A 22,961-nucleotide genomic window follows, 5' to 3' on the forward strand; every position below is an offset into this window, starting at 1 on the left:
GTGTAGATTGTAATCGTGTCCCTGCACCCTCTCTTTGTTAAACTCTGGAGCGGCTTGAGTCTATCACAATAAGGCAGATTTTCTAATCCTTTAATCATTCTTGTGCCTCCTCTCTGACCCCTCTCCCATTCAGCAATACTGGATACAGTATTCTAGCAGCAGTCACATCATCACTAAAGACAGAAGTGAAATAACCTCTTTCCACCAAGTCATGCCTGCTGTTTATGGATCCTTTTAGCTCTTTTGGCATCAGCCTCCCTGTGAGTGCACCTGTTCAGCTGATGATACAAAGATGTGGGGGGCATGGTGTAAGAGTCACTATTTCCCCCCTTAGAGTCCCTGTACCACTACACTAGTATGGCCTACATTCTTTATGGTAGATGTAGATACCTTCACATTCAAGCATTCAATACCAGCACCACCATTTTTGTTTGTAATATATTCTGAAAACCCTTTACTATCCCTAACTCTGCATAGATTTCTCCTTCTGTCCCTTTGCTTCCTTCGTCAATTTTCTACACTTGCTAACTTCTCATTTATATCAACTTCTCGTTGTTATATATTATTTTGTTATTTTTTAAGAGCTGTTTCTGCGTCCCCATCTACTCCCACGTTGTTTTTTTAAACCAGAACAGCCTTCTTCATTTGTGGGATTATGACATTTTAGGCATCAAGGTAGGTGTTCTTGAACAAGTCCCAATAATCATTCACCATTGTCTGATTTATTCATTACAGCTTGTGAATTTGGCCCTATTAAAATAGCAGTAGATATATTACAGCTCTGGACTTGATTGTGCTTGAACATTATAAATATGCTCAAGTCACAAACAGTGGTACCTAAACTCTCCTTATCTGTTAGGTCAGTGCTCATGTCCTCTAGCCCTTAAGGGAAAGTCTAATAAAGAATTGGTCTGTGCTGGTTGTAACATTTAGAAATTCCAAGGATGTTTAGTACAGGCCAGAACAGATCTCCAACATGCCTCCCTCAAATTGAAGGCCCCTGTGAGCATGCGACTTCCCCCTCCCACCTCCACATTGTAAACAGGTGCATAAGGAGACAATTATCCTCTTCCTTAGTGTGATTGGATGGTACAGCACCAACACTAACTAGTAGCCCATGGTGTGGTTTTATCTGTTAAGACATTGATCCACAAATGCAATCCTTTTCTTCCAAGTTATCACTGACCCAAGAACTAGGTAATGGTAGTGTTGACAGTGATACTCCTGCTCCTCATTTGTCCACTTGTTCCTACCCAACGAGGTAGTAAGCATTATTTTAAGATACCAGTTGTGCAATTCATCCTACCCCATTGAAGTAATAGCACCTAGAGTGAATTTATGCTCATCTTTGAGCAATTCCAGGGCCTTGTTTATTGCCAAACTCCTACCCTTAGTGCATAGGCAAGTCATTAATCATATCCCTTCCCGTGGTTTGGTTCCTTAATTTTGTTCTCAACATCTCAAGGAAGACTGCACAGCAAGGAGCACACATTGAGGGAGAAGTCTTCCCGAAGGGACACACTCTAGCCCCCACCACTCCTTGTCTGTTAGCAAAATGAGCACTGGAGAGGGGCAGGAGCCATGCTGCCAAGTTCTGACAAACAAGGGCAGAAGTAGTTCAGCTGTACTTCTACAATACTCCACAGGGCCAAGGGCCTCAGGTATCACAGACTGGGAAGTTGCCCTGAGCAGAGCATTGCATTTTGTAGTCCAGACACTAGCAATGCCCCACTGCTCTTGGCTGTTAGTGCCTATCTTTCTAAGGCAGCTGTGCACAGAAATTATTCCTGTCCTACAGCAGACTGATTCTGAGGACCAAGCACAGCTGGGGAGACTATACCCATGGCAAGGGCCAGCCTTGCTTATACCTGGAGTCACCTTGCCAGCCTGAAGCAGATGGGCCACAAAGCACAGGAATGACTGCTCGCAGGTGTCTACTTCAGCCCCCTTGGAGCTGGAAGGGGGAACATTGAACCTTAAAGTTTCCTTTTTGTCTGAGTCAAGCCCCCTAGCAATTCTAGGGACCAGCAGGAGACTTGAGTCTGACCCAGGGGCAGTGATAGGCTGTTTCAAGACACTTTGGTTTAAGAAAAAGCTTCTCAGCCTTGCCACCACCACTTACCTCTACAGGAGCTATGCCAGCTTTACAGCTCAGTGCCCACCATAACTCCACTGTGCAGCACAGCTGCGGCCCAGCCAGTATAGAAGGGATTTGGTTGGGAGGGTTCTTCCCAGACTGGAAGGGCTCCAGACAGGTAGCCTAGCTCCTTGGCCAACCACTTCCCTATTCCTGTGGCTGACTGACTGGATCACTGGCTCCCAGGGTCCAGCGGTGGCAGGTCTGATCCCAAGACAAGCCAGGGTCACTTATTCCATCAGACTCCATAAAAGCAGACTAAGGTATTTATTGACATTTAAAATACTGTACAGAGTGTAGCCACATCTCTCTTGCCAGTGGCATCTCGCAGGCTCACCGGATGCCCTGGTGAATGATGCTGCTCTTGGCACCGCTTGCCTTCTCCTTCTTCTTCACCGGATCCATCTCAAAGCAGCGCCAAAGCCGCAATGTTTCATCAGCGGCTGCAGATGCCACTATTGAGCCATCTGGGCTCATGGTCAGGTTCAGGACTCTGGCTGTGTGACCTGGGGAAGGAGGAGCTGCACTGTCAGGGCTCTGCTCACATCCCCCACCAATACCACAGTCCTTTTCAGCCACATTTATGCCCAGTCACATTCCCAGTTCAGTCCGCTCTCCCCCCATAAACAGACTCCATCCTGCCCAGCTGATGCTCAGGCTGACCTGGGCAGTCTGCAAGGCTGAACACAGGAACTCAAAGGAGACCTGATCCCTCAGCCTTCCCTAGGGCGGAGTCACTTCCCAGCAGGACGTGCCTTGCTGCCATCGCCCCATCTCATAAGCATGCTGCTGCTGCTCTCACGAAGACTGGAGAGTGACTTTACTTTCAGGATCTGTCTGGATGCAGCCAAGCCCTTTCGCACTGCCTTGGATCCCAGCCCTCTCAGATGCAGACCTACCTTTCAACTCTGTGACCTTGGCCATGGTAGGGTATTTCCACACCACCAGCTGATTATGTGCAAAGCCATGACCAGAAATGAACTCCTTGTAGTTTGTTGACCACAGGATGGAACACACCTGTAAGGAGGCAGTTTGTTACACTGGCAGGTAGCAGACCAGCAGTCGCCTAGTTTGGGGACCAGCTCCTCACCTCCCAAAAGAGCCCACAAGGAAGGGGCACATACACTGCAGTAGTACCCAACATCCACCCCCATCCAGAGACAAGAAACCTCCCCCCAGCATCCCCCATGCTCTCCTGGGAAATATCCCAGGCCCTGGCCCTCAGGTTCCATCCCTTGGCAGCACTTATGCTGCTCATTGTGCCAAAGCGCAGTCTTGGACAGAGTCAGTGCTGAAGCTCACCTGGGAGTGGGCATCTACCGCGTTGAGGCAGGTGCCTGAACACACATTCCAGATCCTGATGTGTCTGTCACTTGTCCCACCACCTGTGGCCAGGACATTTGACTGCCATGGGCACCAGGCCACAGCCTACGAGAGAGGCATCAGTCATAAGACATGCAAGAACAGCTTGTGCCCCATTGCCCTTATAGGTCAGGCCAAGCCACGGCAGCTCTGCATCCATGCAGCAGCATGAGCAGCACTGGCTGGCCAGGATGCAGGCAGAGTCTTCATATGTCCTAGGAGAAGTCCCTCTCCAACAGATGGAGACTGCCAGTGCACTGACAGAGGAAAGTGGAACCCAGCAGCTGCTGCATCACTCTCTGCCCTGTGCACAACAAACAAGTCTCGCACAAGCCACCCACTCACCTTGACAGCACCCTGATGCTGAGTGAAGGTCTGCACAGGAGCAAAGTCACCACTGTCCCCTTGGGCACACGGCCAGACATTCACCAGGTTGTCATTGCCTCCACTGGCCAGGTAGCGACCATCGGGCGACCACTTGAGCCCACACACCTCCTGCGTGTGGCCAGCAAGCGTGGCCACGTGGTGCTCAGCAACCCGGACATCATGGTGATGGATATGACCGGTCCTCGCCCCACTGCAGAGGGAAGTTTCTGAATCAGGGTCATATTGTGCTTGTGAGCTATATTCCATCTCAGCACTGCTCCAAGGGGCTCCCACTGCAGAGCTCCTGGACAGGCATTTCAGCAAGGCCAGCTATTCAGTGATGCTGTAATCTTGGTGTCACCTGCTACTGGGGACAGCGGAACACAGCAGCAGGGACTGCACTGCAGAGGACTCATACAGAGGTTATGGGGAATGGAGGGCCCTCCCACTGCCCCTACATTCAGGGGCTTAAATCCAGCCCCTTCTAATCAGAGGCTAGGACATATACAGGTCCCTCCCCCAAGCAGGGCAAGACACCAGGGAGGAGTTGCAGCAGCCCAGGGCAGAAACAGGCTGTTCACCAGGACTTCACTGACTTTCTATTGGCATCTGGGGAATCTGTGCCCTGGTTATGCTGAAGTGGGTCCATGCAAAACTGCACTTCTGGCTTTGTGAACAGATCACTGTGCACATGCAGTGTCAATTTGGTTTTTCCCATCTGTTCATTTAGCGCAGGGGGCTCAGCAAAGTGTTTTGCCATGCCTTGGTCGTGTCCTTACCTGGAGAGGATGTAGCTGTTCCAGCTCAGTGACCCTACACGGGAAGAATGGCTGGTCATATTTCGGAGCCGTTTCTGTTGCTGTATGTCCCACAGCTGCAAAGAGACATTAAGAGCAGTCATTTCTCTAATTGTGCAAGGAGAGGAGACTAGAGCCCTTGTCACATTGGTGCATTCCTTGGCTGTCAAATCCTGGGTCCCTTTGCTTGCAGGCTAGCATTTAAACCTCTCAGGGCACTAGGCTATGGAGCCATCCAAAGAATTTTATACCTGTTGCCCATGAGACAGTTGGAAACTCTAGATGTATATTGGGGGCCTTCCCAATTAGTTACCAAGTGCTAACAACTCAGTGCCATCGTCACAAAACTCACTAGAAGGCACTGCCCAGAGAGTTTGAACTTTGGACAATGGGAACATGAAGTAGGGCATATCCCTGCTGCCCTCCATGCACAGGCAGTACACTCTCTGCACAGGAATTAGCTTCATTCTACTAGCCCAGGAGAGGGAGTTTGCTGCCTTTAGAAGGATCTATAAGTAGTGTACGAGATGCCTATGTTTAGAGTGAAGGTTGCAAACCGCCTGCAATGCAGATACATTTCCACCCCCCTTGGCTCTGGCAGGCAGCAGCTCTAATGCATTAGCCTCCCCCTGTCATTCAGGAGTTTGAGGTGGTCACTTGGCATCTGTGCTGAGCCACTCACTCCATGAGCCAGGAGAGTTCTTCTGACCTAATAGTACAGTTTCCTTTGCTGCCCAGAGTGACTGAAGCACACTGCCCTCCGGAGGTAGGACATCATGCTCCGAGCAATACAGATTGCCTGCAAGCCTAGTGTTCAGGGACCCGGCAGCACTCAGGATTTAGAGACAGTGAAGCCACGAGGGTCCGTCCACACAGCAGTTCCTTCATCAAGCCCAATAGTTTGTTACTGAACTACCATATCTTATATTCAGAAACACTCACTCTTGATTTAAAGATTCTAAGTTCTATCACAGGCCCTCCTGGCCAGTATAGCGGGGATTGAACCAGGGAGCTCAAGTGCTAAAAGAATAAGCTGCTACAACTTGAGCTGAAGAGAGTCAAGGCTTGTGGAGCCCCTAGGCATAGTTGCTGCCCTGAGAAGCTCCCTCGGGCTGCTTAGCTGTGCTGCATTCAGAGCTGTACAACTGAGTACTTGTGCAGTCACAGCACTACTGATGGCCATGAAAACAGCCACACCAGTCAGACCAGTACTCCACCTAGCCCAGTATCCTGTCTGACAGTGGACAGTGCCAGGTGCTTCAGTGGGAGTGAAAAGAACAGGGCACTTTGTTACGTGATCCATATCATCCAGTCCCAGCGTCTGGCAGTCAAGAGTTTTAGGGACATCCGGAGCTTGGGGTTGCATCCCTGACCATCTTGGCTAATTGCCATTGATGGATCTATCATCCATGAACTTCTCATTCTTTTTTGAACCCAGTTATTTTTGACCTCCACAACACTGCCTGACAACAAGTTCCACAGGTTGACTGTATGTTTTGTGAAGTAGTATTTCCGTATGTTTTAAGCCTGCTATCTATTAATTTCATTGGATGACCCTGATTTGTGTCTGTGAAGGGGGTAAATAACACTTCCTTATTCTATTTCTCCATGCCATTCATGATTTTATAGACATCTATCTAGGGCTGTCAAGCAATTAAAAAAATAAATTAATTGCGCTATTAAACAATAGAATACCATTTATTTTAATATTTTTGGATTGTTTTCTACATTTTCAAATCTATTGATTTCTATTACAACACAGAATACAAAGTGTACAGTGCTCACTTTGTAATAAAAATATAAATATTTGCACTGTAAAAAGAAAAGTATTAGGTGAATTGAAAAATACTACAAGTACTGTAGTGCAATCTCCATTGTGAAAGTTGAACTTACAAATGTAGAATCATGTACAAAATAATAACTGCACTCAAATACAAAACAATGTAAAACTTTAGAGCCTACAAGACCTCTCAGTCCTGCTTGTTCAGCCAATCGCTCAAACAAGTTTGTTTTCATTTGCGGGAAATAATGCTGCCTGTTTCTTGTTTACAATGTCACCTGAAAGTGAGAACAGGCGTTCGCATGGCGCTGTTGTAGCCGGCGTCACAAGGTATCTAAGTGCCAGATATGCTAAACATTCGTATGTCCCTTCATGCTTCAATCACCATTCCAGAGGACATGCTTCCATGCTGATGACGGGTTCTGCTCTATAACGATCCAAAGCAGAGCAGACTGACGCATGTTCATTTTCATCACCTGAGTCAGATGCCACCAACAGAAGATTGATTTTATTTTTGGGGGGTTTGGGTTTTGTAGATTCCACATCTGAATGTTGCTCTTTTAAGACTTCTGAAAGCATGCTCCAGACCTTATCCCGCTCAGATTTTGGAAGGCACTTCAGATTCTTAAACTTTTAGTCAAGTGCTGTAGCTATTTTTAGGAATCTCACATTGGTGGTACCTTCTTTGCATTTTGTCAAATCTGCTGTGAAAGTGTTCTTTAAATGAACATGTGCTGAGTCATCATCCGAGACTGCTATAACATGAAATATATGGCAGAATGCGGGTAAAACAGAGCAGGAAACATACAATTCTCCCCTAAAACGTTCAGTCACAAATTTAATTAATTCCCCCCCCCCCTTTTTTTTTTTAATTAAAAATGAGCATCAGCATGGAAACATGTCCTCTGGAATGGTGGCCGAAGCATGAAGGGGCATTCGAATGTTTAGCATATCTGGCACGTAGATACCTTGCAATGCCAGCTACAACAGTGCCATGCGAACGCCTGTTCTCACTTTCAGGTGACATTGTAAATAAGAAACAGGCAGCATTATCTCCTGTACATGTAAACAAACTTGTTTGTCTTAGCGATTGGCTGAACAAGAAGTAGGACAGAGTGGACTCGTAGGCTCTAAAGTTTTACATTGTTTTGTTTTTGAGGGCAGTTATGTAACAGAAAAATATACAGTTACACTTTCACGATAAAGAGATTGCATTATGATACTTGTATGAGGTGAATTGAAAAATACTATTTCTTTTATAATGTTTACAGTGCAAAAATTTGTAATATAAAGTGAGCAGTGTACACTTTGTATTCTATGTTGTAATAGAAATCAATATACTTGAAAATGTAGAAAAACCATCCAAAATATTTAATACATTTCAATTGGGAGTCTATTGTTTAACAGTGCGATTAATTGCACCAGTTAACTGCGATTAACTGACAGCCCTACTTCTATCATATCCCCCCCATAGTCATTTCTTTCCCAAGCTGAACAGTCCTAGTCTTTTTAATCTTTCCTCATTTGGAAGCTGTTCCATTCCCTTAATTTTTGTTGCCCTTCTCTCTACTTCTTCAAATTCTGATACATCTTTTTTAAGATGGAGAGACCAGAACTGTATGCAATAGTCAAGGTATAAGCATACCATGGATTTATGTAGTGGCATATTTTCTGTCTTATTTATCTATCCTTTCTCCTAATGATTCCTAACACTTAGCTTTTTTGACTGATGCTGCACATTGAGCAGATGTTTTCAGAGAACTATCCATGATGATGCCAAGATCTTTCATGAGTGGTAATAGCTAATTTAGATCCCATCATTTTAGATGCATAGTTGGGATTATGTTTTCCAATGGGAATTACTTGAAATCCAATGTTGATAAATGCAATCTGCCATTTTCTTGTCCAGTCACCCAGTTTTGTAAGATCCTTTTGTAACTCTTCGCTGTCTGCTTTGGACTTCACTATCCTGAGTAATTTAGAATCATCTGCAAGCTTTGCCACCTCACTGTTTATCTCTTTTTCCAGATCATTTATGAATATGTTGAACAGCACATGTCCCAGTATAGATCTTTGGGGGATTCTATGTACCTCTCAACTGAGTGAACTGACCATTTATCCCTACCCTTTGTTTCTCATCTTTTAAGCAGTTACGATCCAAGAGAGGGTCTTCCCTCTTATCTCATGACTCCTTACTTTGCTTAAGACCCCTTGGTGAGTGACTTGTCAAAGGTTTCTGAAAGTCCAAGTTCACTATATCCACTGAGCCACATGTTTGACCCCACTCAAACAATGAATGGATTGATGAGGCATGATTTCCCTTTGCAAAAGTCACGTTGGCTCTTCCCCAGCATATCGTGTTCATCTATGAGCTGGATAATTCTGTTTTAGTTTTAACCAGTTTGCCTAGTACTGAAGTTAGGCCTACTGGCCTGTAATTGCCAAGATCACCTCTGGAGACCTTTTTAAAAAGAAAAGTTTTACATTAGCTATCCTCCAGTTATCTATTACAGAAACTAATTTAAGCGATGGTTACATATCAGTTAGTAGTTTTGCAATTTTGTATCTGAGTTCCTTCAGAACTCTTGGGTGAATAGCATCTGGTCCTGGTGACTTATTACTGTTTAATTTATCAGTTTGTTCCAAAACTTCTATTGACCCCACAATCTGGAACAGTTCCTCTGATGTGTCACCTAAAAAGAATGGCTCAGGTGTGAGAATCTCCCTCACATTCTATGCAGCGAAGACTGATGCAAAGAATTCATTTAGCTTCTCTGTAACGGCCTCATCTTCCTTGAATGCTTTTAGCATCTCAATCATCCAGTGGTCCCACTGATTGCTTCAGAAGCAGAAACACTCAATTTTTGTTAAGTTTGTCTTTTGCTAGTTGCTCTTCAAATTCTTTTATGGCCAGCCTAATTGGTACTTTTACACTTGACTTGCCAGAGTTTGTTCCTTTCTGTTTTCCTCAGTAGGATTTGACTTCCAAATTTTAAAGGAAGTCTTTTGGTCTCTGAATGCCTTTTACACTCTGTTTAGCCATAGTGGTGTTTTTTGGTTCTCTTACTTTTTAAATTTGGGGTATACATGAGTGAGCCTCTATTATGGTGTTTTTAAAGTTCCCATGCAGCTTGCAGGCATTTCACTCTTGTCACTGTGCCTTTTAATTTCTGTTTAAGAAGCTTCCTCATTTTTGTGCAGGTCTTTTTGAATTTTTAAATTCTGTTGTTGGGGAAGGGAGGCTAGTATTTTCCCCTCTACAAGGATGTTAAGTTTATTACATTACAGTTGCTATTACCAAGTGGTTCAGCTATATTCACCTTTTAGACCAGATCCTGCGTGTACTACTTAGAAATAAAGAATTGCCTCTCACCTTATGGGTTCCAGGACTACCTGCTCCAAGAAGCAGTCGTTAAAGGCATCAACAATGGTCCCTGGGCAGGAGCCTCTATTTAAAAGGCTCTTCCCTGTACTGTGCAATTCCTCTCACCTGGACCTCAGCATTGCTGGTGCCAACAGCAAGGTAGTTTCCTTCTTTGATCCAGGACACTGATGAGATGTAGTCATCTGGCTGCTCCATCTGCAGCAGCTGGATGATCTCGCCAGAGGAGTAATTCCACAGATACACAGAGTTGTCCAGAGCCACAGCCAGGAAGTTCTGGGAACTCCAGTCAATGAGGTTCAGATCTAAGATCAGAAGACACAGCACAGGTCACCCATTATGCCCGCTGCTCATTACAATACCCCAGGGAAGTCTTGCCTGCAGCCTGGCTCAGCACCATGGCAAGAGACCCCCCCAGTTCTTCACCCCCAATGCTGATGGACCAGGAACTCCCAACTGCACCACTGATTTATTCTTATAGTGCCACAGGTGTATGGGACTCTACAGGAAAGGGGATTGGCCTTGTGGCATGTTGGAGTCCTAGCTAACAAGATCAGCGCACTGAAGCTTTTCGTTCCAGTCCAGGTGCATGAAGCTCTGAACTCCCTTTCCTATAAGGTTAGATAGAGACACTATTCAGCAAGCCACCCAGAGTCAGCCTGTGTGTTAGTTTGCCCTAAGCGTGCCACTGACACAGCACTGACCGAGCTTAGAGAAGGCTCCATTGGTCCTCCAGGACCAAACTGCTGAGCCAAGGAAGGGAGCTGACCTGCCGCGGCTGAGAACAGGCACTGTCTGCTATTTTCACCCCACCCACCTTACTCCTAGGTAGAACTACCTTCTCACTAAAGCAGCTGATTTTGGGGTAGGGGGATTGATGACTGACCCCAAGCCCCCTCATTCCTATAGGGAGTTTTTGGCATCCTCTCAGAGAGAGGAACGCAGCCTCCACGGCACAATGAAGGAAACGGCAGCAATAAGAGCACACGTTTCCCCACCTATCTTTGGCCTTTTGAATGAGGTGCAACAGAAAGTGGTAAAAGCCACCACAATCCCTACAGGCTATGAGGCACAAAAGCTGCCAGTGTGATTGCCCAATGGGATAATCAGAGGCCTGAGAGTAGAGACAACTTGTCCTGAAGTGGAAGTGCAGCCAGACAGAAGCATTCAGAGTCAGGGTAGTAAGGAGAGCACAGAGTTAGTGCCAGCAACAGGAGTATAGAGGAAAGAGAGGCACTTTCAGATATCAGGAGATGGGGACCAGAGCCACCCACTCACAAAGGAAGGGCAGAAGTTAATTACAACTGAAAACGGCCAGTACTGAACCCTTTAAGCCTGACTTTTGAGTTCCTCTTCAAGAAGAGCAAGGGACTTGCCTTCTGCTCAACCGCATTCAAGTTTAAACATACAAGCCAGCAGGTCTAGATGAGAGACAGTCTGACACTAATGGATTTGCTGAAGAACTCCTTTGGGAGTACACAAGGTTCTGCAGTCATAGAACCAAGGGAGAGGCACCATCCAAACAAGAGCAATCCCAGCAGGAAGTGCCTGGTGAGGCTAATTTCAGTCCCTAGTGGAACAAGTCTTAGTACAGACTTCCAGAGGTGGATGGCCCTTCAAGTCATGAGAAGTCTGAGGTTAGAGAAAAAAACCTGCTAGACCAAGTGAAGAACAGAGTGGGTGAAGGGAATAAGGGGTGAACAAGACCAGGATCCTATGGAGAGACACTTTCAAAATCTTACTTAGAATTAGCTACAATGGGACACTCATATGGACTGACAAATGGGCTGGAGGATAGCCAACCAGTGGCACCAAGTGACAGTTTGAGTTGGAGATGGTATAAAAGATATTGCAAGAACTCTTAAGTCTGATCTTATTTAATCTCTTCATGCAGGGTGAAGAGGAAGCAAGTAGTACCCTTGTGACATTTATAAAGGGCATGGCACAGGGAGGGTAGCAAATACTAGTATGGACAGGAATACAGCGGGCCACCGAGGGCCCTGCACACAGCAGCAGAACCTGCTTACAGTAGTCGTTACGGATCTCTGGCGCATCCAGGATCCGGTCTGGCATGGAGGGAATATATCTGCCATTCTTCCTGCTGGACCCAGGTGTTGTTTTCTGGCTGTAGAGCACTTTCAGGTTATTCTGGTAACCTGAAAACCAGAGAGACAGCAATGGTTACTCATTAGATAGTTTCTACCAACTCATCCTGGCAGACTTGTGGCTCACCTAGGCACAGGGAGTCTTGCACTGAAGGCAAAGCCAAGACTTAAAAGGGAGATGCACTTGCTTCAGGCCAGTGGAGCAAGCTGTAGTGCCAGTTATGACCCCTGCCCACTAGGAGACTGAGCTGATGAGTTTCACTCCTTTTATGTGATCCATCGAGCTACCTTCAGATGGCAGCTACTTTACCTGCTGAAACCAGATTCAAATTGGTGGGATTAGGAAGTTTCACTTTCCGCAATCCTCTGTTAATTAACAGTTTAATTGAAGCATGACTTAAATCAAGGATAGTATTGGGTGGGTGGGGGCTACCAAATATTCTACTGCAGCCTTTCCTTGAGGGAGCTTAGGGCCAAAAGCAAATTCTTAGGGAAGATTTGCTCTTTTTAGTGCCAATGACCTGTGCAGCTACTGCTAAGCTTAGACTTGAGGGGTGTGCAGTGGTCGGGATGCCAGTAAGCCAGTGACCACAAAGGAAAGCTATTAAGGAACTCATGGTGCTCCAGAGCTCAGTCTGGTACACGGCTATTTGAACACATCCCATTACTTGGGGTGGGAGAGTACACAGGACACGAGTCAGGGTTCTGTTATGGATCCCTCTTTTGAGGGAAAGGAGCCCTTCTTCCCTCCAGCACAGAAGGTGTATTCAGATCACCCCCAAACCCGGCATACCTTCTGGGGCATTTTGAGGCTTCCCACTAAGCCGGAGGATCTTTGCTTCTTCCACATCAAACCCATTCAGATTCAGCGCCCAAGCCTTCTGTTGCTCCTGTAGAGAAGATACAGATCCTCTCAGGCAAACTAGAGTCTTCCTACCACATTCAGAGGGAATACAGGCAGAACAGGAATGTAGCTCAACAGCTCCGTGGCCCCATGGTCCCAGCTGTGCCATCAGCTTAAGGTAGTTCCCTCTGCTCCAGATGGTATGCTGCTTTGCTTGGAGAACCAGCCGCATGCAAGCCAGTTCTCCAGGCTGCCCCTAGTTCACTTGAACAGCTGTGTCCTGTTTGGCCAGTTTTGTAGTGTACCAACTGCCCCCAGATTTGCCCTTTTTTGCATCCCATTCTCAGTCTGGAAATATGGCCACAAGGGACTGGCTTTGTACAGCTGCTTCATGACTTGTCTATATGGAGAAATCATTCCAGAATAATATAGGCCGTGAATTTAAAGTGCCATAGCTATTGCTAAATAGCTTATTCCACAACAAGTTCTGTGGAATTTCCTTATGCAGCCAAGTCCTCAAGCTTTGAGCCTGGAATAGCCAGCTGTGTGTGTGCAAGTCTCATCAATTCTGAAGCACTTAGAGGAACGTGATCAGGAACAGTCAGCATGGATTCACCAAGGGCAAGTCATGCCTGACTAACCTAATTGCCTTCTATGATGAGATAACTAGCTCTGTGGATGAGGGGAAAGCAGTGGAAGTGTTATTCTTTGACTTTAAGCTTTTGATATGGTTTCCCACAGTATTCTTGCCAGCAAGTTGAAGTATGGGCTGGATGAATGGACTATAAAGGTGGATATAAAGCTGGCTAGATCGTCGGGCTCAACTTGTAGTGATCAATGGCTCCATGTCTACTTGGCAGCCGGTATCAAGCAGAGTGCCTGGGGCTGGTTTCGTTCAATATCTTCATTAATGATCTGGAGGATGGCAGGGACTGCACTCTCAGCAAGTTTGCAGAGGACACTAAACTGGGAGGAGTGGTAGATATGCTGGAGGGTAGGGATAGGATACAGAGGGACCTAGACAAATTAGAGGATTGGGCCAAAAGAAATCCGATGAGTTTCAACAAGTGCAGAGTCCTGCACTTTGGACAGAAGTGGACTAGGGACCAAGTGGCTAGGCAGCAGTTCTGCAGAAAAGGACTTAGGGGTTACAGTGGACGAGAAGCTGGATATGAGTCAACAGTGTGCCCTTGTTGCCAAGAAGGCTAACGGCATTTTGGGCTGTATAAATAGGCGCATTGCCAGCAGATCAAGGGATGTGATAATTCCCCTCTGGTAAGCCTCATCTGGAATACTGTGTCCAGTTTTGGGCTCCACACTACAAGGATGTGGACAAATTGGAAAGAGTCCAGCGGAGGGCAACAAAAATGATTAGGGGGCTGGAGCACGTGACTTATGAGGAGAGGCTGAAGGAACTGGGATTGTTTAGTCTGCAGAAGAGAAGAATGACGGGGGATTTGATAGCTGCTTTCAACTACCTGAAAGGGGGTTCCAAAGAGGATGGATCTAGACTGTTCTCAGTGGTACCAGATGACAGAACAAGGAGTAATGGTCTCAAGTTGCAGTGGGGGAGGTTTAGGTTGGATAATAAGAAAACAAATTTCATTATGAGGCTGGTGAAGCACTGGAATGGGTTACCTAGAGAGGTGGTGGAATCTCCTTCCTTAGAGGTTTTTAAGGTCAGGCTTGACAAAACCCTGGCTGGGATGATTTAGTTGGAAATTGGTCCTTCTTTGAGCAGGGGGTTGGACTAGATAACCTCCTGCGGTTCCTACCAACCCTGATATTCTATGATTAGCCTTCCACAAGTTTGCATTCAGACCTGCCAGATGCAGTGCAGGCCAGCCAAGGGTCCCAAGGCATTATATGACAAGACAAAAAGCACACTCTGCCCTCATTCTTTGTCTCCTACAATAACTTTGTACAGCTCTACCCATTCCAGCCACCACTTTTCATGCCTCACTCCATAAAGATGAGTGCTGCAGATGTGAGCACCACACCAATTGCTCATCATGAAGCAGTGTAAATACTCTGAAGTTTGCTTCTCAGGAGAAGATTAGGAGGGACTGGCTCTTAGGAGAACGCGTTGCTCACCTTCTTGGTAGGTGTATCCTCAGAAGAATCATTCTCTTTGGTCAAGAGGAAGCTAGCGACCTCCATCTGCATGGCACTGCGGTTGGGAATATAGCGATCCCCGCCTGCCTTGGTCGGTGTGCTCTGGATTTTGGATCCTGATTTACCTGTGTTGTATACAGAAGAGAGCCATTCCATCTGCAGTTAGTTGAAGCAAACTGCCCAGCAAGGCCCCAGATAGACAGTGTTTGCCTCAAAGCCCTCAGGCACTGCTGGCTGCACACCGTGTTTTCCAGGCATTGGTGTTTTGCCAGCCTGGAGGCTCTAGTGCAGCCACACAAATCCCATGATCTCGATTGGCTGGGAAGAGACTGATGCAGTAGATAACCAGCTGCCTCCAATCCAATGATCATGTGCTGCTGGCCCTCACCTCAGCACATCTTAGAAGGGCCTGGGTCCCAGCTTCACTTCATTAAGAGAGACTCTGAACGCCAAAGCAATGGCTTCAGCAACAGGCAGCATCACTCATAGCTCCAGGAAGAACCTCAACTTGTTTCAAAGGCTCGCCATTAACCTATACAGACCTCAGTCCTCTCCAGGAGCAGCCAAACAGACTCCTCTAGAGAGGGACTGAGGACAGACTGGTGGCACTGCCAAGTAGAAGGTCACCAGTATCCACTGTGCAGAGCTCAGCAACACCAGAGCCCAGTCACAGTGACTGCAGCCACTTACAGACCCCAGAGCCAGGAATCCTTACATGGTAATTCAAAATGTTGGCTCAGACAACAAGGTCCATCTACCTCAGTATCCTCTCGAACAGGGCCAGTTCCAGATGCAGCAGAGAAAGGTGTAACAACCCCCAAGTAGCAGATGTGCCCCATATAGGCCTCCTGCTGATCTCTAATAGAGATTAGCTTAACCTCTGACATGCAAAGTTTAAAATACCCCTTCTAGAATTTGTCAATTATGTTAACTCTGAATATTCTTGATATCCATATAAATGTCCATTCCCTTTCTGAATTGTGTCAAGTCCTTAACCTCTATGATTTGCTGTGGCAGTAGGTTCCACAGTTTAATGTTTTATGAAAAAAAATTCCTTGTACTGGTTGTGAGTCTCCCCATCTTTCAATATAATTGAACATCCCCCCCTATTCTGTGTTATGAGAAAGGGAGAACTAGAGTTCCTGATCTTCCCTCTCTAGGAAGAGGTTTTTTTGCCCTCCTGCATACATATTATATTCTCCATCCCATTCACACTCTTAAGGTAAAAAGAACAGGAGTACTTGTGGCACCTTAGAGACTAACAAATTTATTAGAGCATAAGCTTTCGTGGACTACAGCCCACTTCTTCGGATGCATATAGAATGGAACATATAATGAGGAGATATATATACACACATACAGAGAGCATAAACAGGTGGGAGTTGTCTTACCAACTCTGAGAGGCCAATTAATTAAAAAGAAAAAAAACTTCTGAAGTGATAATCAAGCTAGCCGAGTACAGACAGTGTGATAAGAAGTGTGAGAGTACTTACAAGGGGAGATAGAGTCAACGTTTGTAATGGCTCAGCCATTCCCAGTCCTTATTCAAACCGGAGTTGATTGTGTCTAGTTTGCATATCAATTCTAGCTCTGCAGTCTCTCTTTGGAGTCTGTTTTTGACGTTTTTCTGTTGTAATATAGCCACCCGCAGGTCTGTCACTGAATGAGCAGACAGGTTAAAGTGTTCTCCCACTGGTTTTTGAGTATTTTGATTCCTGATGTCAAATTTGTGTCCATTAATTCTTTTGCGTAGAGACTGTCCGGTTTGGCCAATGTACATGGCAGAGGGGCATTGCTGGCACATGATGGCATATATCACATTGGTAGATGTGCAGGTGAACGAGCCCCTGATGGTATGGCTGATGTGATTAGGTCCTATGATGATGTCACTTGAATAGATATGTGGACAGAGTTGGCATCGGGGTTTGTTACAAGGATAGGTTCCTGGGTTAGTGGTTTTGTTCAGTGATGTGTGGTTGCTGGTGAGTATTTGCTTTAGGTTGGGGGCTTGTCTGTAAGCGAGGACAGGTCTGTCTCCCAAGATCTGTGAGAGTAAAGGATCATCTTTCAGGATAGGTTGTAGATCTCTGATGATGCGCTGGAGAGGTTTTAGTTGGGGGCTGAAGGTGACAGCTAGTGGTGTTCTGTTATTTTCTTTGTTGGGCCTGTCTTGTAGGAGGTGACTTCTGGGTACTCGTCTGGCTCTGTCAATCTGTTTTTTCACTTCAGCAGGTGGGTATTGTAGTTTTAAGAATGCTTGATAGAGATCTTGTAGGTGCTTGTCTCTATCCGAGGGATTGGAGCAAATGCGGTTATATCTTAGAGCTTGGCTGTAGACAATGGATCGTGTGGTGTGTCCTGGATGGAAGCTGGAGGCATGTAGGTAAGTGTAGCGGTCAGTAGGTTTCCGGTATAGGGTGGTATTGATGTGACCATCGCTTATTAGCACAGTAGTGTCCAGGAAATGGACCGCTTGTGTGGATTGATCTAGGCTGAGGTTGATGGTGGGATGGAAATTATTGAAATCATGGTGAAATTCCTCAAGGGCTTCTTTTCCATGGGTCCAGATGATGAAAATGTCATCAATGTAGCGCAAGTAGAGTAGGGGCGTTAGGGGACGAGAGCTAAGGAAGCGTTGTTCTAAGTCAGCCATAAAAATGTTGGCATATTGTGGGGCCATGCGGGTACCCATAGCAGTGCCGCTGACTTGAAGGTATATATTGTCCCCAAATGTGAAATAGTTGTGGGTGAGGACAAAATCACAAAGTTCAGCCACCAGGTTAGCTGTGACATTATCAGGGATACTGTTCCTGATAGCTTGTAGTCCATCTTTGTGTGGAATATTGGTGTAGAGGGCTTCTACGTCCATAGTGGCCAGGATGGTGTTTTCTGGAAGATCACCGATGGATTGTAGTTTCCTCAGGAAGTCAGTGGTGTCTCGAAGATAGCTGGGAGTGCTGGTAGCGTAGGGTCTTAGGACAGAGTCTACATAACCAGACAAGCCTGATGTTAGGGTGCCAATGCCTGAGATGATGGGGCGTCCAGGATATCCAGGTTTATGGATCTTGGGTAGCAAATAGAATACCCCTGGTCGGGGTTCTAGGCATGTGTCTGTACGGATTTGTTCCTGTGCTTTGTCAGGGAGTTTTTTTAGCAGATGGTGTAGTTTCTTTAGGTAATCCTCAGTGGGATCAGAGGATAATGGCCTGTAGAATGTGGTGTTAGAGAGCTGTCTAGCAGCCTCCTGGTCATATTCCAATTTATTCATGATGACGACAGCACCTCCTTTGTCAGCCTTTTTGATTATGATGTCAGGGTTGTTTCTGAGGCTGTAGATGGCGTTGTGTTCAGCATGGCTGAGGTTATGTGGCAAGTGATGTTGCTTTTCCACAATTTCAGCCTTTGCACGTCGACGGAAGCAATCTATGTAGAAATCCAGTCTGTTGTTTCGACCGTCCGGAGGAGTCCATGCAGAATCCTTTTTTTGTAGTGCTGGTAGGGAGGATTCTGTGGGTTAGTATGCTGTTCAGAGGTATGTTGGAAATATTCTTTGAGTCGGAGACGTCGAAAGTAGGATTCTAGGTCACCGCAGAACTGTATCATATTCATGGGTCTGGAGGGACAAAAGGAGAGGCCCCGAGATAGCCCAGCAGAAGAGTCTGTCCTAAGAGTATAGCTAGAAAGATTAACAATATTGCTGGGTGGGTTAAGGGAACTACTGTTGTGGCTGCTTGTGGCATGTAGCAGTTTAGATAGTTTACTCTTAGACAAACTTTGCCTCTCTACAAAGGAAAAAGGACACTAAACTATCTAAACTGCTACATGCCACAAGCAGCCACAACAGTAGTTCCCTTAACCCACCCAGCAATATTGTTAATCTTTCTAGCTATACTCTTAGCCCAGCAGAAGAGTCTGTCCTATCTCGGGGCCTCTCCTTTTGTCCCTCCAGACCCATGAATATGATACAGTTCTGCGGTGACCTAGAATCCTACTTTCGACGTCTCCGACTCAAAGAATATTTCCAACATACCTCTGAACAGCATACTAACCCACAGAATCCTCCCTACCAGCACTACAAAAAAAGGATTCTGCATGGACTCCTCCGGGCTGTAGTCCACGAAAGCTTATGCTCTAATAAATTTGTTAGTCTCTAAGGTGCCACAAGTACTCCTGTTCTTCTTTTTGCGGATACAGACTAACACGGCTGTTACTCTGAAACCTGACAGTACTCTATCAGCCTTCTGTGCCCTGTCAACGGGAGTCACACCAGCTAGGTCGCTGTTGCACCGCTTCCCACACAAGCAGCTGGCTGATGCAGGGCCCCAAGTCTGCTCACCCACCTCCACACACCCAGGGGCACCAGCCCCAGCTCTGACTCACCGGGGGTCTTGGAGGGGGTTTTGCTGGTGCTGTGGGACCGGTTGGCTGGTTTCATGGGGGAGAGGCCAGTGCTGCTGGTGTTGGCAGGGCTGGGCCCTGGGCCAGCAACAGAGGCACTGCTCTCCTTGGCCTTGCGTTGCCATCGCGCCAGCGGGGCGTTGGGGATCGGGGTGTCCAGCTTCAGCAGACCGTGCAAGTCGCTCTCAAACACAAACTGCGCCATGGCAGGGGAGAGGTGTCTGGGGGAGGGGAGGGAGAGACCGACAGGGAGTCAGAGACCAGCCCCCACCCTCCTGCCAGACACACCCCACTACACCCCACCTCAGGCTCCACCGAACACACCCCATGCTCCCCCCCGCCAGACACCCCCCACCCAAATACCCAGTGCCCCCCTCCTGCCAGACATCCCCCACCCACCCACCCACACCACAGGCTCTCCCGCGCCCAAACACACCCCAACACACTCCGGGCTCCCCCCCTGCCACCCACCCACCCACACCACGGGCTCTCCGCCCAGCCCACACACACACCCCGTGCTCCCCCCGCCAGACACCCCACACCCAAATACCCAGTGCCCCCCTCCTGCCAGACACCCCCCCGCCCACACACACCGCGGGCTCTCCGCCCAGCCCACACACACACCCCGTGCTCCCCCCGCCAGACACCCCACACCCAAATACCCAGTGCCCCCCTCCTGCCAGACACCCCCCCGCCCACACACACCGCGGGCTCTCCGCCCAGCCCACACACACATCCCGACACACCCCGTGCTCCCCCCGCCAGACACCCCCTACCCAAATACCCGGTGCCCCCCTCCTGCCAGACACCCCCCACCCACACACATCACAGGCTCTCCCGCGCCCAAACACACCCCAACACACTCCGGGCTCCCCCCCGCCACCCACACCACGGGCTCTCCGCCCAGCCCACGCACACACCCCGTGCTCCCCCAGCCAGACACCCCCCGCCCAAATACCCAGTGCCCCCCTCCTGCCAGACACCCCCCCGCCCACACACACCGCGGGCTCTCCGCCCAGCCCACACACACACCCCGTGCTCCCCCCGCCAGACACCCCACACCCAAATACCCAGTGCCCCCCTCCTGCCAGACACCCCCCCGCCCACACACACCGCGGGCTCTCCGCCCAGCCCACACACACATCCCGACACACCCCGTGCTCCCCCCGCCAGACACCCCCTACCCAAATACCCGGTGCCCCCCTCCTGCCAGACACCCCCCACCCACACACATCACAGGCTCTCCCGCGCCCAAACACACCCCAACACACTCCGGGCTCCCCCCCGCCACCCACACCACGGGCTCTCCGCCCAGCCCACGCACACACCCCGTGCTCCCCCAGCCAGACACCCCCCGCCCAAATACCCAGTGCCCCCCTCCTGCCAGACACCCCCCCGCCCACACACACCGCGGGCTCTCCGCCCAGCCCACACACACACACCGGGCTCCCCCCGCCCGACACCCCCCGCCCACACACACCCCGACACACCCCGGGCTCCCCCCGCCCGACACCCCCACACCACAACCACACACCCGACCCCCCCGGGCAGATCGGAGACAGACCGGCGGGGAGGGGAGTTAACCGCAGAGACCGGTCGGGGCGCGCGCGGCGGGGCGGGACAAGTCAGGTCACAGCCGGGGATACCGGGACACGACACCTCGCGCTCGCGGTCCCTCCGTCAGCCTCCGCTCTCCAAGCTCCGCCCCCTCGCGCCGCTTAAACCTGCCGCCCCAAGCCCCCATTGGCCACTTCAAACCCAACTGCCGCCGGCACCATGACGACCGGACTCCCTGTCCCTATTGGCCCGCACGGACTCGGGGGCGGGGTTTAGCCCTGAGACTACGCCGGCAGCGTCCGTCTCGCGAGACTAGGGGCTTTGACCCTTGACGCGAGCCCGGTCCCGTGACCTCAGAGCTGGTCTGCTGATTGGCCGGAAGCGCCTGTCTGGGGGTCGGTGTTGGCCGGCCGGCCTGGCCCAGGCCTGGGGGGGCTGAAGCCCGGTCCCAACCCGAGCTACCAACCCCTCCCCCCCCCAGCCGCGGAGCCCGGCCCGCCGCCCCTGGCACGCGGGCGCTCGTTGCTGGGTCACTGAGCAGCTGCTGCGTGGGGGGGGGGGCGAGTGGAGCTTTTCCAGCCTTGCCCACAAAGCCCGAGCCGCGCGCCCGCCCGCCCGCCGGGTGACCGGACAGCAAGTGTGAAAACCGGGCGGGGGGGGGGACTAGGCGCCTCTCTAAGAAAAAGACCCAGAAATCGGGACATCTGGTCACCCCGCACCCGCCCGAGGAGCTGGTTGCACTAGTTGTGCATTGTCCAGAGGGTGACAACATGTCTGCTCGCCTCAGCTTTCCCGTGGGGCTCGGCTGCCCCATTGCACTCGCTGCGTCCGGCTCCCGCCTCGGCCAAGCTCAGAGGCCCTGCTGGAGGCTGAGCGGGTGTGTGGGTTTGGCTCATTTTTGACTGGAAACAATCAATCGAGGGATCTTCCCGAGTGCCACTCATTCTTGGCCCCAGAATGATCTGTTACTTGACTTGCTCCCTGCAGACTGGAGATCTACACAACAGGATTATCCCTCTGCTTTTAACGTGCTGTGATCAGCAGTGAAATAGTTAGCTATGCTGGCACTTCATCACTGGTCTCCGAGTTAGAGAAATGCCTTTCAGAACTGTTGTTGCAGGTTCTCAGTAAACTCAGGTAGATATTGGTGCATAGGTTATACCAGGGGCCAAATTTTAAACCATATTTAGGGTGTCTAAAGTTGCAGATAGGTGTCTAGGGAATTTTCAAATGCCTAGGTCGCTAAGGCCAGGTCTACACTAACCCCCTAATTCGAACTAAGGTATGCAACTTCAGCTACGTGAATAACGTAGCTGAAGTTCGAAGTACCTTAGTTCGAACTTATCTCGGTCCACACACGGGAGGCAGGCTCCCCCGTCGACTCCGCGGTACTCCTCTCGTCTAGCTGGAGTACCGCAGTCGACGGCGAGCACTTCCGGGTTCGACTTATCGCGTCCAGACAAGACGCAATAAGTCGAACCCAGAAGTTCGATCGCTTGCCACCGAACTACCGGGTAAGTGTAGACCTACCCTTACTCTTATGGGGAGCTTAGAGAAATAACAGCACCATAGAGGGAAGTTAGGTGCCCATGGGAATTAGGTGCCTAGGCACTTTTGAAAATCCTACCACCTGCCTGTCAGCAGATTTAGGTGCCCAGATAACTTTGAAAATCTGGCTGGGAGGCTTTATGTATACTACAAAAGTATAAATTAATTTCAAAATTGATTTAGGGAAACAGGCACAATCCACTAATGTAGACACGTTTAAACTGGTTTAACTGGCTTTTAAGCTTAGGAGAGGTTTCTATCCCCATGGATAGTGGCATACAAGCTCAAGTGAGACTTGAACATAAATGAGAAATCCTGGCACACTGGTCTCAGACAGCCCACGGCAAGGTCAGAGAAAGGGCCTTCCACAGCCACAGCAGCAGCAATTCATTTCAGTTTGCCTGAGCGAATGAGAACAGAGCCCTCAGGCACTAGCTTAGTACAAGTAATACGTGGTAGTAAAGGACAGACAGGCCCATTTCTGAAAGCTTTGTTTCCCAATAATATTTCTTTCCCCACCTTGTGTGTGGACACATGCAGAAGCAGTTAGGTAGCTATGTTGGGAACCGT

General features: G+C 48.8%; 1 protein-coding gene across 2 annotated transcripts; it reads right to left on the reverse strand.

Moving 5' to 3' along the window:
• Window positions 1-2,385: 2,385 nt before the first annotated feature.
• Window positions 2,386-20,984, reverse strand: CDC20 (cell division cycle 20). Of its 2 annotated transcripts, XM_054036504.1 has the most exons (11): window positions 20,851-20,984; window positions 19,269-19,507; window positions 14,868-15,013; window positions 12,723-12,819; window positions 11,852-11,980; window positions 9,933-10,129; window positions 4,645-4,739; window positions 3,845-4,076; window positions 3,440-3,565; window positions 3,037-3,154; window positions 2,386-2,643 (listed from the first exon to the last, which is right to left on the reverse strand). In XM_054036504.1, the coding sequence occupies exons 2-11, from the start codon at window positions 19,489-19,491 to the stop codon at window positions 2,471-2,473; spliced, it is 1,536 nt and encodes a 511-aa protein (XP_053892479.1). In that variant the 5' UTR covers window positions 19,492-19,507; window positions 20,851-20,984; the 3' UTR covers window positions 2,386-2,470. The 2 variants fall into 2 exon arrangements, with proteins under 2 accessions (XP_053892479.1, XP_053892480.1); XM_054036505.1 differs by lacking the exons at window positions 19,269-19,507; window positions 20,851-20,984 and adding an exon at window positions 16,382-17,043 and having other exon boundaries at window positions 14,868-15,044.
• Between the last annotated feature and the right edge of the window lie 1,977 nt (window positions 20,985-22,961).

This window comes from Malaclemys terrapin, chromosome 8, assembly GCF_027887155.1.
Source record: "Malaclemys terrapin pileata isolate rMalTer1 chromosome 8, rMalTer1.hap1, whole genome shotgun sequence".
In the NCBI taxonomy this organism is placed as follows: Eukaryota; Metazoa; Chordata; order Testudines; family Emydidae; genus Malaclemys; species Malaclemys terrapin.